Source organism: Rhinolophus sinicus, linkage group LG14, assembly GCF_036562045.2.
Source record: "Rhinolophus sinicus isolate RSC01 linkage group LG14, ASM3656204v1, whole genome shotgun sequence".
Taxonomy (NCBI): Eukaryota; Metazoa; Chordata; class Mammalia; order Chiroptera; family Rhinolophidae; genus Rhinolophus; species Rhinolophus sinicus.
In genome coordinates this window covers 44820017-44837796 of record NC_133763.1, presented here as the reverse complement: position 1 = coordinate 44837796, position 17780 = coordinate 44820017, and the positions used below count along the sequence as shown (strand labels likewise).

General features: G+C 36.7%; 1 protein-coding gene across 1 annotated transcript in view; it reads left to right on the top strand.

Moving 5' to 3' along the window:
* Nucleotides 1–17780, top strand: part of RSBN1 (round spermatid basic protein 1) — a 43589-nt gene that overhangs the window by 1542 nt on the left and 24267 nt on the right. Inside the window, exon 2 of the mRNA XM_019730377.2 lies at nt 8851–9524. Coding sequence (XP_019585936.2) covers nt 8851–9524 — 674 coding nt within the window. The remainder of the gene's footprint in view (nt 1–8850; nt 9525–17780) is intronic.

Here is a 17780-nt window from a genome sequence, read left to right as displayed (position 1 = left end):
GCGTTTTATTCTGTCTGGCCCAACAAATTGAGAATTTATTTGATTCCAAAAATCCTCACTAAAGTCAAGAATATTTAATCCAGAAAATGTAGGGCTACCTAATTAAGTGTGGGTTCTTGAGAAATTAAGTTGACCCAGATACGTGTCTTCCTATTTCCAAGTACCTGTAGCATTTATTTATATTCTTTGTACAACAAAGGGGTGAGGGGTATGAATTTTGATTATACCATGTGTTTATACTTTGTATATAATTTTACATAATTTGTTAGTTGTATCTCCTCGTGATTTGAAGATACTTCTGTGTTTCTTAGTACTGGGCCAGTTAGGTTGTTACGTGTTAATGTACGAGTCTTTCAATCTAAAGTTTTGGGAGTCTTAGATTCCTTTATATATTTGATCTTAATTTAGGGCTAATCATTTTATTCTTTTTTTTGGTGCTACTTCAAAATAGTTCAATTTGTGGCAAATAATAATACGTGTTTACAGAATTAAATTAAATCTTTCTTCCTTTGGAGGTATCCAAGTCTTATTCTTAGGAATAGAATTTGTGTCAAGATGACAGGCGTGCCAGTTGCCACCATCAATATGCAGTGAGCTTTCTCTTTTTTATCATTACCTTTATTTCTCACCTCATTTCATGTGTGCATTGTGTATGTGTTTGTGTTTTAACCACACAGAGCTAGAGGAAATCTTAGAGATGATCCAAATCAGATTTGGGTAGTAGAAGAGAAACCTGAGGCCCAAAGTAGTACCAAGCACAAATATTTGTTTTAAATGTGATAAATCATTGGCATAATAGGGAGTAGAACCCAGACCTCCTGAATCTCAGTTCAAGCTTCATCCCCAGCAGTATGATGTTGTTTTCTCTTTTTGCTATTCATCTTATCCACTTCTTTCCCTTGGCGTCAGTGCCAGTACCCAGCCCCATTCAAGAATTTCTGAACTAGCCTCCTTTTATGGGTGGATAGTGGCAATTACATGTATAATAATTCACAATGTACTTCTCTGAAGATTGCAGAGGCCCCGTGTTCTCCAAAAAAAACAAACAAAAACAAATCTTTAACACAGTGCTGTCTACCAGAACTTTTTGCAGTGATGGAAATGTTTTATATCTGTGTTGTCCAATATGGTGGTCATTAGTCAGATGTAGCTCTTGAACCAAATCTGGAAGAAGTGTAGCTAGTGTGACTGAGGACTGAATTTTCTATTTTATTTAATTTTAATTATAATTAAATAGTTCCTTTTGGCTAGTGGCTACTGTATTGGAGAGCACAGCTGGAAGCATTTGTAGTATGCCAATCTGTGGAGAAGTGGGCTACGATCAGGTCATTTAAACTTTTTAAAAAATTGAGATATAATTGACATTAGTTTCAGGGGTATAACATAATGATTCAATATTTGTATATATTGTGAAATGATCACCATAATAAGTCCAGTTTAAAATTTTAACTTTTGAATGAGACTATTTAATTATATATTCTGGGGGGGCAAAGGCTTCCTGGCCAGATACATTGGGGAAAAGCCGTATATGCAAGCCTCCAGATGTATGACACACACTGGCATTTTAAGAGTTCTGAAAACCCTCCAGAAAAACAACCTGCTGTAACCTTGTTTAGTCCAGGCTTTTGCACACACTTTGGATACCTTGTATTTTTTTCACTGAACCGCTTTATACTTGTTAGAGTGGTATGCAGGAGGCATGCCTCTGGAGTCAATCTGAGTTTAAATCATGGCTCTACCATTTGCTGTGCGATCGAGGGCAAATTCCTTTAACCTCCCTCAGCTTCACTTTTCCTGTTTGTAGAATGGGGTTGTGGTATTTCTTTTATAAGGTTGTTATGTGGTTTAAATGGGGCAATACGTGGGAAGCACTTAAAACAGTGTCTGGCTGATATTAGTGAGGCACTTTTACAACTGCCTTTTGTTATTTTATCATGTTTGGTCCTTGAAACAACTAAGATTAGTATGGACCGTGGCTACACCCTTGTTTTTTACACAGCGATGCCTTCTCTTACCCTCAGATTTTCAGAAACTTCTTCAGCTTTTTATTTTGAGGTAATTAAATATTCACAGGAAATTGCAAAAATAGTACAGAGGGGTTCTTATTCTTCACTAGTTACCCCCACTATCGTTTTGTCAACATCAGGAGATGCACAAGGGTATGTATGTACGTCTGTGCCAGTTCATCGCCTGTAGAGCAGTTGAACCACTGCAGTCCAGATGCACGACTATTCCGTCACCTCGAAGATCCCCCAGTGTCACCTGTTTCTAGTCCTAGGCAGCTCTGAGGTCTGCCCACCTCCCCTAACTGAGCCACCACTGATGTGTTCACCAACGCTGTCCTGTCATTGTTTTGAGATTGTATAAATGGAATCATACAGTATGTCATCTTTGGAGATGTTTTTCACTCAGCATGATGTTACTGTGTGTGGGTAGCACACTCGTTCCATTACTCAGTGGCAGTCTGGTATCGATGTATCCGAGTTTAACCATCCGCCTATTGAAGGGCGGTTTGCGTGTTTCCAGGCAGCTGTTGTGAATAAAGCTGCTGGGGACATTCACGTTCAGGTGTTTGTGGCTGTAAATGTTCATTTCTCTGGGAATGCAATTGCTGGGTCATGTGGTAAGTGTATGTTTAGTTTTTTTTTTTTTTTTTTAAAGATACTACCAAACTATTTTCTAGACTATCTGTATCATGTTACAGCCCCACCAGCGATGTGTGAGAGATCCACTTTCTCCTCGTCCTTGCCAGTGCCTGATATTCATTGCCGTTTTTATTTTTTCTGTTTTACTAGATGTATAGTGATAGCTCGTCATGGACTTAAGTTGCGTTGCCCCAGTGGCTAGGGATATTTAACATCTTTTCATGTCATCGTTTGTCGTCCATGTATCCTCAAAGTGGTGAAGTGGCATGCTGGAAATTTTCTGGTTAGTAAGTGATAGAACTGAATCTATAACCCAGTTTTTTTACTCTTGGTCTAGTTGGCTTTTGACTTTCCAGGAAGCACACTGGATTAAGTTAATAAGGAGATATTAAAATGTTTTTTATTTCTTGTAAGCAGCAGGCTTGAGTCTTAATTTAATTGACAGTTACCTGTGTCTTGAAATCTTTTTCTCTCTCCCTCTTATTGTTCATTAAAAGCATAGAACAAACTTCCTCCAAAAACCCCATCAGACGTAATGCTTCTTTTTAACTATTCTTGGTTTAATGTATGATTTTAGTAATATATTTTTTTAAAAAGGAAAGGGGGGAGTCAATTTCTGTAACTCTCTTCTCCAGTGTCGTTAAATGACAGGATTGCTCTACGTATTCCCTTGTGAGTCAGCCTTCCTTTCTCACATTTTTTCCATCTTTGATCAACTGCCCAGCGGCTATCACAGGGAGTGCTCCTAAGCCAGACAACTAATTGAAATGTTCTATGATGTCAAAAAGCTCTTGGCAGGGATTTTAAATCCAGAAACGGGTTTGTTTTTGGTGATAGGAGAGGGGTTATTTGCGGATTATACAGAGAACTGAAATAAACTGATAATCTCATTTATCAGAGCAACAATTTCAGGGACTGATACTTTTCCTTACCCAGAAGGAGGCAAAAAAGCCTTTAAGGGTATGAAAATGTTTGTGGAACATAATGTCATCTTTGTGATCATGCTGAGCTATGTAGTGGGCGGGCGCTCAGTAAAATGTTTGTTGATGTCATGCTCCCTTATTGGAGGTTCTTCTAAGCTACCTCAAGTCCATTAGTTGTAACTACTAGATCATTTTTGTTGGTCACCTAATGGGAGTTGTCTCAAGATTCAACAGAAAGGCAGAAAGAAAGGAGAGTGGAGTTTATTGGAAGAGTGAGTTTCGGAGTCAGATGTGTGAGAGTTTGAATCTTGGTTGTCACCTCCTAGCTTTGTGCCTTAGTACAAGTAACCTATCTTGTTTCAGGCTCTGTTTTCTTGTCTGTAAAGAGGTTTGTTTGAGAATTAAAATGAGGTAACATATATGATTCCTAGCAGACACAGGATGAATAATAGTTTTCTTCCCTCTTTTGGAGATTGTTTTTCCGTTTTAGGTGTTTCTCTTGTGGTATAGTACATTGTAGTCTACTTCGGGAATTCTAGCTTTGAGTTATTCTAGCACAGAGTTATTGCCAGTTACTTCAAGGAATGTTATCAAACATTATGAAAATGATACTAAAGATGGTGAGAACTTATTGTGGTCAAATACTGTGATGAAGGCCTTATATCTATTGTCTCCTTTAATCCTTACAGTAACTCTGAGATAGATATTAGTGTTGATAATGTTTTCAGATGAGAAAATGAAAGTTGAAAGAGATTTATGAGCTTGCCCAGAGACCTTAGTAAACAGTGGAGCGGGGACATTAACCCGTGCTTTTCTAACTGTCCTGCTCTTAAATAGCACACTCTACTGCCTCCACAATTGAACCGCCTTGGGGAAATACTAGCAGTTAACAGTAATACTAGCAGTTAACATGTATTATTTGTTTTGTTCCAGGACTAGTCTAAGTACTTTAGATACTTTGTTTCTTTTACTCTGCACACTGGTCTTAATATGAGGAAGTGCTATTATGTGTCTCCCTGCCATTTACCAATGCGAAACAAAGTACAAAAAAATTAACTTGAAAAAGGTAATACTGCTAGCACCTGGATTCAAATCCAGCTAGCCACTCTTAAACACCATAATATGGGGGGGCGGGGGGGATTTAAAGTAAGACAATGTTATAAAGATACAATGATTTACTAAAATAACGAACTTCAAAATGAGCAGTTATTAGCTTTTCCTTTGTAGTCAGGTTTTTATATGGAACCAAAAGAACTTAATAAAACCCAAAATAATTTATTTTCAATTTTAGTCTTTTTCTTTATTATGATTGTTAAAATAAAAAATTATAATTGTTTTGCTTATCCACCATGATTTTGAGAAATAGAGGATATTACATTTTTTTTCAATGCTAAGCTATAATTCAAGCCTAAGGATGGAGTTACAATTTATATTTTGTAATGTGGAAAGCTAATTTTTTCCATTAATGAGAACTTTCAATAGTGATGTTAAATAAATTATGCCATTTGATAGTTGATGATATATGATATTAGCACATATGAGGATTTCATCGATAGTGCCATGTGTTAATCTAGTTCAGGGGTGTCCAAACTTTTTTCAACGGTTCTCACCAAGGGCCGTATGCGGTAAAATACACAAACAGCCGGGCCACTCACTCAAGGTGAAGTACGTATTGCCTCACCTGGTTTATTTAAGTAAACTAAATATATTTTTGGAATTTGCTGTGGGCCAATTAACAATGGATCGCGGGCCGCAGTTTGGACACCCTTGATCTAGTTGTAGTTATAATGATCTTTTTAAAGATAGCCAGCATTTTGTCTCTTACATGAATGTTTGTATCTTCCTCTGTAGAAGTACGTACTTCTCTTTATATTTAATCTCACAGTTTGATATATAAAAGCTTTCCTTAATCACAGATATGGTGTAGCTTGGCTCCTTTTTTATAAAAGAACTGTTGTCAATAAATTTTAGCTTTTGCACTGTAGGGAAATACTTTAGTGTTACTTCCTGAGCACATTCTGTTTCTTTAAGTTCCATCACAGTTTTATTTTATTTTGTTCAAACTGACAAACATTTAAACATTTTTTGTTTATTTTTATTTAAGTATAGTTGGTCTGAATACGTGCTCTGTTGGAAAGCTAATGCACTCTACCAGAAGTGGAAAGATTGTGAAGACTTTAGACACTGACTTTTAAAAAAAATTGAGATATAATGTGTAAGTTTAAGGTGTACAATATATTGATTTGAATCATTTATATTGCAGACATTGGTTTTTAAATAATATTTAAATATTATTAATTATTAAATATTCTTAATTCAAGGCAAGGCAACCTCAATATCATTCTTACAAAGGAAGGATGGCTTACTGTAATAACCTTTAACAACTTTGTATGAATGCCATTCTCAATTAGTTGCCACCACAATAATTCAAAAATAAATTTTATTTATTTATGGAAATTCATTAGTGTGACACAGTTGTCTCAAATTTGTCTATAAACAAAGGTGAGCTTCCTATATCTCAGCCTTAGATAAGATTTAAAATTTGAAAAGGATTAGTGAGTAGATAAAAATTTACTCCATATTTTAAACTTTTATGTTGAAATGCGAGATTCCAATCAATTTAAGGTCCTTTTCCTTATACAGTTTCTTTTCTTTTTTTTTTTTTTTTTTTTTTGAGATGGACCCTGTTGGACTAATTGAATGGTTTTTATATAAATGAGTTTTGAAATAAAACCCATAGAGACTTGGCCATATGAGAAATACCATTGGTAATCTGATAGTGATATAGAAAATGTATTACAATCAGGGCAGCTCCTTGGTCTTAATTTCAATGGCAGATCTAGGTCACAATTCATCTTCTGCATACCAAATACTTCCTCTGAAGCTTCAAATAACAGGATCTATTCAGAGATATTTTTTTTCCTGTGAAATTGCTAGAACATTTAGCAGAGGTAATTAGATGATTTTTAAAATTGGACTAACCTTTATATTTAATGGCATTAACATTTAGTTCCTTGGGAAAATTGCCTAAATTACCAATTTGATATATGGGAAAAGTTTAATTTTATTTAGTAAGAAATATAAATGACGGTTACTAAGAGCTTTAATGAATTTTCATAGATTTAGTTGCATGTAGAATACAAGATTACTTTTTCTCTGGCCAATTTAAATAATCTGATTACATGTATATTTTAGTAGATGATCTCAGTTTATTTAAAAGTGATGTTTGCAAATAGTTTTCTTTCTGTTGTTTAAAAGCAAGTATTAAACAGAATGAAAGTCATTTGGTATCTATACACTTTAAAGTTTGAATTTCACTTTTAAATATTTTCTTTAGAAGGTTTTATAGCTTGTAATATTTGGTGATTGGAATGATTTTGTATGGAGTACTGCAACTATCGTATATTTACATATTATACCAAGTAAATGTTTTTACTGTGAAGTTTATTGAACTTGTTCTTCCCAAGTGTAATAATAGGATTAATTGGAGTGTCTGTCTTAACACTAAAATAGTTGAGTCACGTGAGAAATACTATTGTTAGGTTGATAAATTCTATACAGTAAATACCACACCATGCTTGAAGGTTGGTCAGGACTATACTTGATATTTAATCCTAAAACATTCTTGCTAGGTATATTTTCCAACTCGTAAATAAAAGGTGCCATTGTATTTTAGGTTTGTCAATCCATGATAATCCTTTAAAATTAAAAATTTTTAGTTATAAAAGTAGTGTATTTATTGTAGAAAACTAAAAATATAGGTAAGCAGAAAAGAAGAAAGGTAAACATTTATAATTCTACCAGCCTAGATAACTACTATTAACACCTCGGTATATATTTCTCCAGATATTTTTTTGTGTTGTATATATACAAAACGTATATAGATAAGTCAGACTTGTTTCCTCTCGTTGGGTCCTTTGCTTCTCCCTGGAATAATTTTCTTTGGAAAGCATGCTTGTCTTATTGTTTAGGACTCAACCTAAATGTCACCTCCCAAAGAGAGCCTCCCCAGCATCTAGAGTAGCTTACTGATACTTTCTTTTCTAGTCCAACTAAATTAAAGTGCAAGGTCCAAGAGAGGAGGGATTGTGTCTCAGTTAACACAGTATCTCTGGTGCTCAGAAGTGTCTTTGATAAATAGGTACTAAATAAATGTTTGAATGAATGAATGTTTAATATTATAAAAATGGGATAAAATCATAGGTGTTAGACGCTCTGGAAAGAAAGGTAAGATGTATGTGTATGTATGTATGTATATGTGTGTTTATGTTAATATATGTCTATGTATAGATACAGATATGTATGTATCTGACCTTAGATTGCTTATAGTCTAGAAGAAAGAGATGGAAAATTGAGTAAGTAATAGTACAGAATGTGGTAAATGCTGTGATGGGGGAAGTACAGCAATAAGGGAATACGTAGTAGGAGTAGCTCTCCTAATTGGGTGGGGAGAGTCATTAAGAGAAGGCTTTCTGGAAGAGTGACAGTGTAGGCATATCGCTACTTTGTAATTTGTCAGTTCTTTTCATCTGTAATTTATAATGGTTGGGTAGTATTTTATCAGTATGTAAGTACCAGAGTTTAATCAATATCTTATTAGCAGACATTTAGTGCATTCCCTAAATAACACTGTCATGGATATCTTTATGTATCTTCAGTTATTTTCTTAGGTAATTTTTACTTGGGAGTGGAATTTTGGGGTCTGAGAATTATTAATTTTTTCAGGGCTTTTGGTACATAATAATTTTGGAGGGTACCAAATTGCCCTCCATGAAAATTGTACCAGTTTATACTTCCAGTAGCAGTACATGAGAATACCACCTCTCCCCACCCAAAGAAAAATCTTGCAAATTTGGTAGGCAAAATGGCATCTTACAGCGCAATTTGCCTTTGTTTGACTCACCTGTATGTATCATCGTAATGTGTAGACTGACAGCAAAATATGATGAGTTTAGATTTAGATTTTACAATGGTTACTGAACAGATATACCATACTCTGCGGCATATGTGAAATTAATTGCTTGGATATTTCCTTTAGTTTTGATTGCAACTCATATTAAGTAATATGCCTACCTTTGCACTACTTTTTAGCATACTCTTCAACCCAGAATATTATTGTATTTTAAGATCTTTGTCTCATTCATTTTATGAACATGTAAATTGTAATGATAAATTCAGAGAAACTGAGAATAGGCTATTTAATTTGAGGTCAAATACCTTAAGAAACTTGTATTGTTGACACTAGACCTAGCAACTAACTTCTTTTTAATTATTGTGGCCAGAAACACCAGATGAAAATGGTAAAACCCAGAGAGCTGATGATTTTGTCTTGAAGAAAATAAAGAAGAAAAAGAAAAAGAAACACCGAGAAGATATGCGAGGAAGACGCCTTAAAATGTACAATAAGGAAGTACAAACCGTCTGTGCTGGGCTGACACGTATCAGTAAGGAAATCCTCACCCAAGGACAAGTAAATAGCACTTCAGGAGTTAACAAGGAGTCCTTCAGGTATCTGAACGATGAACAGCTGTGCCGGTTAAACTTGGGCATGCAAGAATATCGGGTACCCCAGGGAGTACAAACGCCTTTTATGACTCACCAGGAGCATTCTATTCGTAGAAATTTCTTAAAAACAGGTACTAAATTTAGCAACTTTATTCACGAAGAACACCAGTCCAATGGGGGTGCTCTTGTCCTCCATGCTTACATGGATGAACTCTCATTTTTGTCTCCAATGGAGATGGAGAGATTTGCTGAGGAGTTTCTCGCTTTGACATTCAGTGAAAATGAGAAAAATGCTGCTTACTATGCTTTAGCAATAGTGCATGGAGCGGCCGCTTATCTCCCCGACTTCCTGGACTACTTTGCTTTTAATTTCCCCAACACTCCAGTGAAAATGGAAATTCTGGGCAAGAAAGATATCGAAACCACCACCATTTCAAATTTTCACACTCAGGTAAGGTAACATCATTGTGCAGTAAATACAGTTACAGTATCTCAACAGTGGTAATCTCATTCTGTTGCATCGCACATACCAGCACACTTGGTAACAACTCATGGTGGTAGAAGTGGTGCAAATTCTTTATTTCTCTAATTGAAAAATTTGAATTGCTGAGGTTCTTCGGGATGTGGCTTATTACTTGCTTGGTCTAAGAAATGCTTTATACACGTTATACATCATTGCAAGTCTTTCTAGAAAATCAGCTTGAAAACGAATCCATTCTGTTCACAAATCAGGTAGTGTTAGCGTGGAAGGTGTGACTCAGATCTGTTAGCCTCACGGTAGCTTTGGGAAACTTACCTTTGATGTCATGCTGAACACACGAGGCCATTGGCTTATTTATTTGCCAGGTTGTAGCTGTTTTTCTTTTTCTTTCAGTAACTTGTTGGCAGTCTGTCCCAGAAACATACCTTATTTATGTGACTTGGAAGTGTCACCAGGAAGACCGCCATAGCCTCCGCTCCTTCCGCCTATGCACGGTTGTAGCGGAAGACGTTTTCTGAAGCCTTGCTTGGGCAGCTAGGCTTAAGTCAGCAGGGAAACCTCTCCTCCCTAAGCAGCAGTTTTTAACCAAACATTTTTTCATTGAAGTTATTTTAGGACATAAAATGAAGTTGATAACACGTCCTAGTTTTTTTCTTGCTTGCTTTTCTCATGAGGATTATGAACATGAATGGTCAGCTGTAAGTTTATATTACAGATAAATTCTACCCAAGTTTAGTGGAGAATGTTACGCTTTTTAGAGATTTATGATTTTATAACCTGTTTTTTCAGGTTATCTAATAATTTGCTGCCATTCCTTTCCTTAAGTTTTTTTTTTTAGGTAAATGTATTGTTGCATAATACGACTCTCAGCTGCCTGCATTGTAGTGGTTTCAAGCCACTTCTATTTGAAACCTCCTCTAATTTGAATCTTTTAAGTGATTCTTACTATCCTTGCCTCCAGTGAGGGGAGTATCCAGTGTAGATTTATGAGCTTCAGAATTTCTCTAATTGAAGTTCTCTCTGCAGTAGAGAGAGCAGGAGCAGCCAAACTGGAGAGGTCGCAAGATGGGGCTGCCCAAGACGTTGGAACACCATGTGCAATAAAGGGCTTCGTCTTGGATTTTGGCCTTGTTACCACAATCAGGTACCGAAGTGCTGACTTTTGTAGTAGATTTTGGTTTTTCTTTTTCCTTTTTTTTTTTAAGGAGTTTTGCCCATTGAAGGTTAAGGAAACCTATTTTTATCAACATTACAGAAGGGACTGAAAATAGTTCTAATACAGTCCATAGTCCCCATACATCCCTATTTAAATGAAGAAATAGAGATATTGCTGAGAGCAGAATTAACATGCTCTATCTACCACTTTTTTAGTTTAGAAAAATGCAGCAAATTTTCTTTTCTGATTGATAGACCAGCAAGCATATCTGAGAAATAAGCCAGAAACTTGGGGGAAAAAAGTTCTGGTTTTGTGATGGTGATTTTCAACCTTTCATACTAGGGAGTCTATAGTGGATCACGCTTGTATGTCAGTAGACAATACCCAATCTAAATAGCTGATAAAAGAAGATATTGCTCAGTATTCCCTGCTGATTTTTGTCCTCCTATTAATTTTTTTAATGGAGCTGAAATTTAAATGACTGTACCAACAACTTACCTTGAGATTTACTTTGAGACTTATAAAATCATCACTTTTTAAGAACATATCAGATTATTATTAAATTAGAATATCATTAAACACTTCAACCATATGAAAAGATTGAGGACTATTGAATAATTCTCATGCTCCAGTGATCCTGGAATTTAATTTTATTTATGAAATTTGAGTCATTGGAGAGAAGTGGGAGGTGGGTATGGCAGGTTGACGAAGCCTGCAAAACTTTTAAATTTGCGCCTGTACAACCTTTGGCAGAGGTTGGGATTTGAACTAACACAATAGTTCAAAGTTAATTTAGCACTTTGTGGTTTATAGAAATGCTTTCACATTCATATCTGGATATTTGGAACAACGTATGTGGTAGGTAAGCACTTTTATTTCTGTTTTCCATCAAAGAAACTGAGGCTTGGGGGTGTATATTGTTATCCAAGGTCAAGTATTAATTTAATAGTAAGTAGAAGTCAGAGTGTGAACCTAGGCCACCTGAACAATATGTGCATCATTCTACTGTGCTCCTTCCTTCAGCCATTGGAGAAAAGACCCGTGCTTTTACTTGTCCAAACACTGTAGTCAGTGGAATTAAAATATCTCAGTTTAACACAATATTCAGAAGGCTATTCTAATGTTTTTAAGAGGAGATTGTTGAGATTTAAATGAATACCTGAGGTATTGTGGACTTCCGTGTTTTGTGAAGTCTTATAAAATTTTGTTAACCAAAAATAAAGTGAAATAAGTTTTTTTTTTTTTTTTAAAGATTTTATTGGGGAAGGGGAACAGGACTTTATTGGGGAACAGTGTGTCCTTCCAGGACTTTATTCTAAGTCAAGTTGTTGTCCTTTCAGTCTTAGTTGTGGAGGGCGCAGCTCAGCTCCAGGTCCAGTTTCCGTTTCTAGTTGCAGGGGCGCAGCCCACTATCCCTTGCGGGAGTCGAACCGGCAACCTTGTGGTTGAGAGGACACGCTCCAACCAACTGAGCCATCCGGGAGCTCAGAGTCAGCTCAGCTCAAGGGACCATGTTCAATCTTAGTTGCAGGGGGTGCAGCCCACCATCCCTTGCGGGACTCAAGGAATTGAACTGGCAACCTTGTGGTTGAGAGCCCACTGGCCCATGTGGGAATCGAACCGGTAGCCTTCAGACTTAGGAGCACGGAGCTCTAACCTGAGCCACCGGGCTGGCCCTGAAATAATTTTTTTATTACCTCAGAGACACTTATTGGAAATTATAGTTTAAATGTGTAGCCATAATAATTATTATGACTATATTTCAAGATAGTTTGTTCAGCAAACATTTATTGAGAACCTACCGTGTACTAGACATTCTGTCCTTAAAAGGACTAATTGATAAGCTCAATCTAGATGAATAAACCAGCGATTATAACACACTTTGACAAGTACTGGCATAGAGGTATGCAAAGAGAAAACAGTTGTAACAGAGGGAGCCCAGTTTGCCGTGTTACCTAACTCAGACTAGAGGTGATTAGAGAAGGCATTTTAAAGCATGTGATCCTTGAGTGGAGTCTTGAAAGGCGATTATTACATAGCTTAATAAGGGTATTTAAGCAAAGGAAATCATAGCCTCTGTAAACACACAGAGACGTCACAGAATGGCACTTTCAGGGAGCTGCAAATAGCTTGACATGGCAAGAGTACATGCTGACTGGTACAGGGTGGTGAGAGCTGAGACCAGAGAGATAGAAAAAAATCAAGATTGTGAAGAGTTTTATATGATGTCCTAAAAAAAGAGTACTTTTTCCTAAAAGTAATGGGGAATCATTGGTGAATTTTAATCGGGGAGTGTTAGCAAAGATTATACTGTAGTGTGGAGGATGGACTTGAAGAGGGAAATAGGATTAGAAACAAGAAGACTGGTTAGGTTACTGTGGTAACTACCAGATCAGAAACGATCCATGTCCAGTATATTGACACTAGAGAGGAAAGAATAAAATTTGAGAAATAATTAGAAGATGGGATTATTTGCACTTGGTGAGGGAGAAGGAGAGAGTCTTAAAGACGCGATTTGGACAAGGGGTGGATGGTTGTGCTGGTCACAAAATCAGTACAGGGTTGTAAAAGCTGGTTTTAGGGGTGGAAGGTGTTGATACTTGTGTCGAGGTACCTGTGAAGACTAATAGGCATATCTGCTAGCAAGTTACATATGTGGATCTAAGCGTGGGACACATCACCATGTAGATGATCCAGGGATGGCATTAGAATGGAAAACGGATGAAGCTAAGAATGGAATCCTGTGATACATCCACATGTAAGTATGAGGAACATGGGAAGAGATCACAAAGCAAGAATGGTAAAAGGAAGGTGCAGGATACAAGTTTTCTAGGTTTTAAGGATGATGGAGTTATTCAGTATCACCCATATGAGGGATCAAGTAAGGTAAGGATGGGAAAATGTTAGGTTGCTCACTTAGGGATTTAATTGGAAACGTTATCAAAACCAGAGCTTTGCAAACCATGGCCATTTAATATTATGTTAATGCCTTTTTTTTTATTTTTAGAAGCTTGCTACTTAAATTGTGCTGTATGTATGAATTTCGCATCACCAGGGAGCTTGCTAGTAATGCAGAGTCTGAGACCCCTAACTACCCTGTTTCCCTGAAAATAAGACCTGGCCGGACAATCAGCTCTAATGAGTCTTTTGGAGCAAAATTCATGTAAGACTCAGATATTATATTGTATTATATTACATTATACTGTGCTATGCCCAATCTTATAGTAAAATAAGATGGAGCCTTATATTAATTTTTGCTCCAAAAGACGCATTAGAGCTGATTGTCCGGCTAGGTCTTATTTTTGGGGAAACACGGTAGATCTTCTGAATCAGAATCTGCATTTTAACACGATCCCCTGGTCATTGAATGCACACTGTTTGAAAAACACATCTCTAGAACTCATCTCCACTGTCTGGAGTAGCTGTTTTGTGCAAGAAAAACTAGCTGCTGTTATTTTTATGTTTTTAAAGTACTGTAATGGCAAAGCTAGGTTTTTTTCTTTTAATAGTCTATACAACTCAAATATTCTAATAACGAAGGAGGTAAGTTTGTGATAAATATCAATTTTTTAGTACTAAGCTGATCCTCACATTTGATTACTTAACTCTCAGCAGTTGATATAAGGTATCTTTGTAAAGTTTTTTTTAATCTGAAGGACTGAAATACGGTATTTTTATGATTCTATAGGATTATTCAGGTCTAATTAGCTTTAAGTTGTCATTGGCTAAATAACAATTTTACATTTAAGTGTGGAATCTCTTGATCAGTTAATGGAGAAAAATTAGTCCCATGGAAATGTATTTATCTCTAAAATATATGTATACTTTTAGGAATAAATATAACTTTTTTTGCTTAGGTGTTAAATCATGTAATTTTGGGCTACTAGAATACTTTTTTAATGGTTTTAAACTTTGAAGTGAGATAATTCTGCAATAAGTAATGTAATACTTGGCTCCCCTCCTTATAAAAATCCTGCAGCAGCCGATAAACTGATTACAAATTCATATATTCTTCTCGTTGTTGTCTTACGGGCTAACAGGATTGTAGAGTGGTGGGAACCATTTCTAAGCCTTTGCTTTGGAGCTGAGGAAGGTCACATTTTGGTTGTGACCTTCCCCAAGGTTATATAATGGCAGATCTTCAAGGAGGAAATATTTTTCCTCTGTCTCTGAATGACATTAAATCCTATAGGCAAGGGTTTAGCAAATGTAGTGTGCATATAAAATGCAGATTTTGATTTCGTAGGTCTGGGTTGGGGCTGTATAGTCTGCATTTCTGTCAAACTCCCGGATGGTGTTGGTGTTACCGGTTCCAGAACCAGCAAGGCTATATCGGTCTTAGATTCTGTACACGAATGGCAAACAAAAGCAACAAAAAACACTAAAAATATAGTGAAGTTAAATAGAGAGTTGTTTTAAATATCACCATATGAGGCTATTTTCACCCTATAGTAACTAAGTAATCAAAGTGTGTCATGGAGAAGGGTGTGTGTATGTATGTGCTGGGGAAGGAATTGTTTAGGACAACGTATCTATCGTAATACCGTGTTTCCCCGAAAATGAGACCTAGCGGGACCATCAGCTCTAATGCATCTTTTGGAGCAAAAATTAATATAAGACCTGCTATGTTATGTTATGTTATGTTATTATATGTTATACCTGGTCTTATAATAAAATAAGACCGGGTCTTATATTAATTTTTGCTCCAAAAGATGCATTAGAGCTGATGGTCTGGCTAAGTCTTAGTTTTGGGGAAACACGGTAGGATTTTCCAAAGATTTCTATATGTTTACAACATTGAAGTCTTTTACTGAGGATCACAGCTTTTTATTTGGAAGTTCTTATGAATGTTACTTTTATTACCATAAAATGATAATGTCTAATGTTCCAGAGAAAATCAACAAATGTTGCTCCTTCATTCTTTGTGTGTTGTGGCAAGGCCTAAAATGGGCTTATTAGTTGTTCCCCATTTTGATTAATATAATTAGCACTTCATAGTAAATTACTGGCACTAATTAAGAAAGTAGAACTAGTAGAGTGCTTTGAGAAACTCTTAAAGAACTGCACATCAGTGTTACATAAACAGAGAAATAAGTATTTTAAGAAGCTGGCTTTTTAAAAGAAAATGGTCAGGTTTGGTTCTTTCATAAAAGTGGTAGGTTTGGTTCTTTTTTTTCTGTCATTCTAAGTCACTTATAATCTCACTTTTGACTCACTGCTTTTTTCACTGTGTGCTTTAAAGTGAGAATGCCTTTCTATTCACAGGTCACAAGGTTAGGAAGATTGCTGGCTAGCTTTTTCCTTTGTTTTTTTAAACAACTTGAAAATGCTTCTTCCTGAAACATGAGTTCTGTGGAATGATTATCCCCCACGCCCCCACACACAGCATTTTCCGTATAGTGTATTTATAGCTTAGTGTTCTTCTAATGTTTGTTTTGTTCTGTTTTTAAGAATTTACTTTTTTTAGAGCAATTTTAGGTTCACACCAAAGTTGAGGGGAAGGTACAGAGATTTCCCATCCTCCCCCTGCTCCCGCAATGCACAGCCTCCCCCATTATCAACGTCCCCACCAGAGTGGTACACTTATCACAACTGATGAACTTACATTGACACATCATTATCATCCAAGTCCATAGCTGACCTTAGGGTTCACTCTTGGTGCTGTACATTCTGTAGGTTGGGACAAATGTGTAATGACATGTTATCCATCATGGTAGCACACAGAATATTTTCACTGCCCTAATAGTCCTCTGTGCTCTGCCTGTTCATCCCTTTCTCCAACCCCTGGCAACCACTGATCTTTTTACTGTCGCCATAGTTTTGCCTTTTCTAAAATGTCATACAGTTGGGATCATATAGTATGTAGCCTTTGCACATTGGCTTCTTTCACTTAATAATATACATTTAAGGTTTCTCCATGTATTTTCTTTTCTTTTTTTTTTTTTTTTTAAGATTTTATTGGGGAAGGGGAACAGGACTTTATTGGGGAACAGTGTGTACTTCCAGGCCTTTTTCCAAGGAAATTTGTTGTCCCTTCAATCTTAGTTGTGGAGGGTGCTGTTCAGCTTCAAGTTGTTGTCCTTTCAATCTTAGTTGTGGAGGGTGCAGCTCAGCTCCAGGTCCAGTTGCTGTTGCTAGTTGCAGGGGGCACAGCCCACCATCCCTTGCGGGAGTCGAACCGGCAAACTTGTGGTTGAGAGGACGCACTGCAACCAACTGAGCCATCCGGGAGCTCAGAGGCAGCTCAGCTCAATGTGCTGTGTTCAATCTTAGTTGCAGGAGGCGCAGCCCACCATCCCTTGTAGGACTCGAGGAATTGAACTGGCAACCTTGTGGTTGAGAGCCCACTGGCCCATGTGGGAATTGAACCGGCAGCCTTCGGAGTTAGGAGCATGGAGTGTTCTAACCACCAGAGCCACCGGGCCGGCCCTCTCCATGTATTTTCATGGCTTGATAGCTCATTCCATTTTAGCACTGAATAATATTCCATTATCTGGACGAATCACAGTTATTTATCCATTCACGTATATCTTGGTTGCTTCCAGGTTTTGGCAATTATGAATAAAGCTGCTATCTTCTAAGTTTTTAACTGACTTGTAACTGTCCTTCTTAATAGGTTTAATGGAACCACACTTGAGCTTATTTAACCCTCAGCAATCAATACAGGGTAACTGAAAAGTTGAGATTCTAATCTAAAGGACTACATACTTATTGATAGAGAGCAACATGTATAGTATCCAAATATAATTGTCTAAACTTTTATAGATATTATAAATACATTTTTTTAGTGCATGCAAAGCTAACTACTACTTTCTTAGAGGTATTTGACCCCTTGATATCACAATTCTTTTCCCCTCCCCGCTTTGCCTTGATTTTACTAAAAGCTGTTTTATCTGGTTGGCATTGTGTCTCCTGTTTCCATGGCAGCCTTAGTTTTTTTCTGTTCTTTGAACTCTGCTCACCTTCTTCCTATCCTCCTGACAATTATTTCTTCCTTCATTGTATTCAGAGTACATAGACTTTGTGAGGTGGTAAAACTCAACTTCTTTGCTTTTGAATGTTGTTTCCAG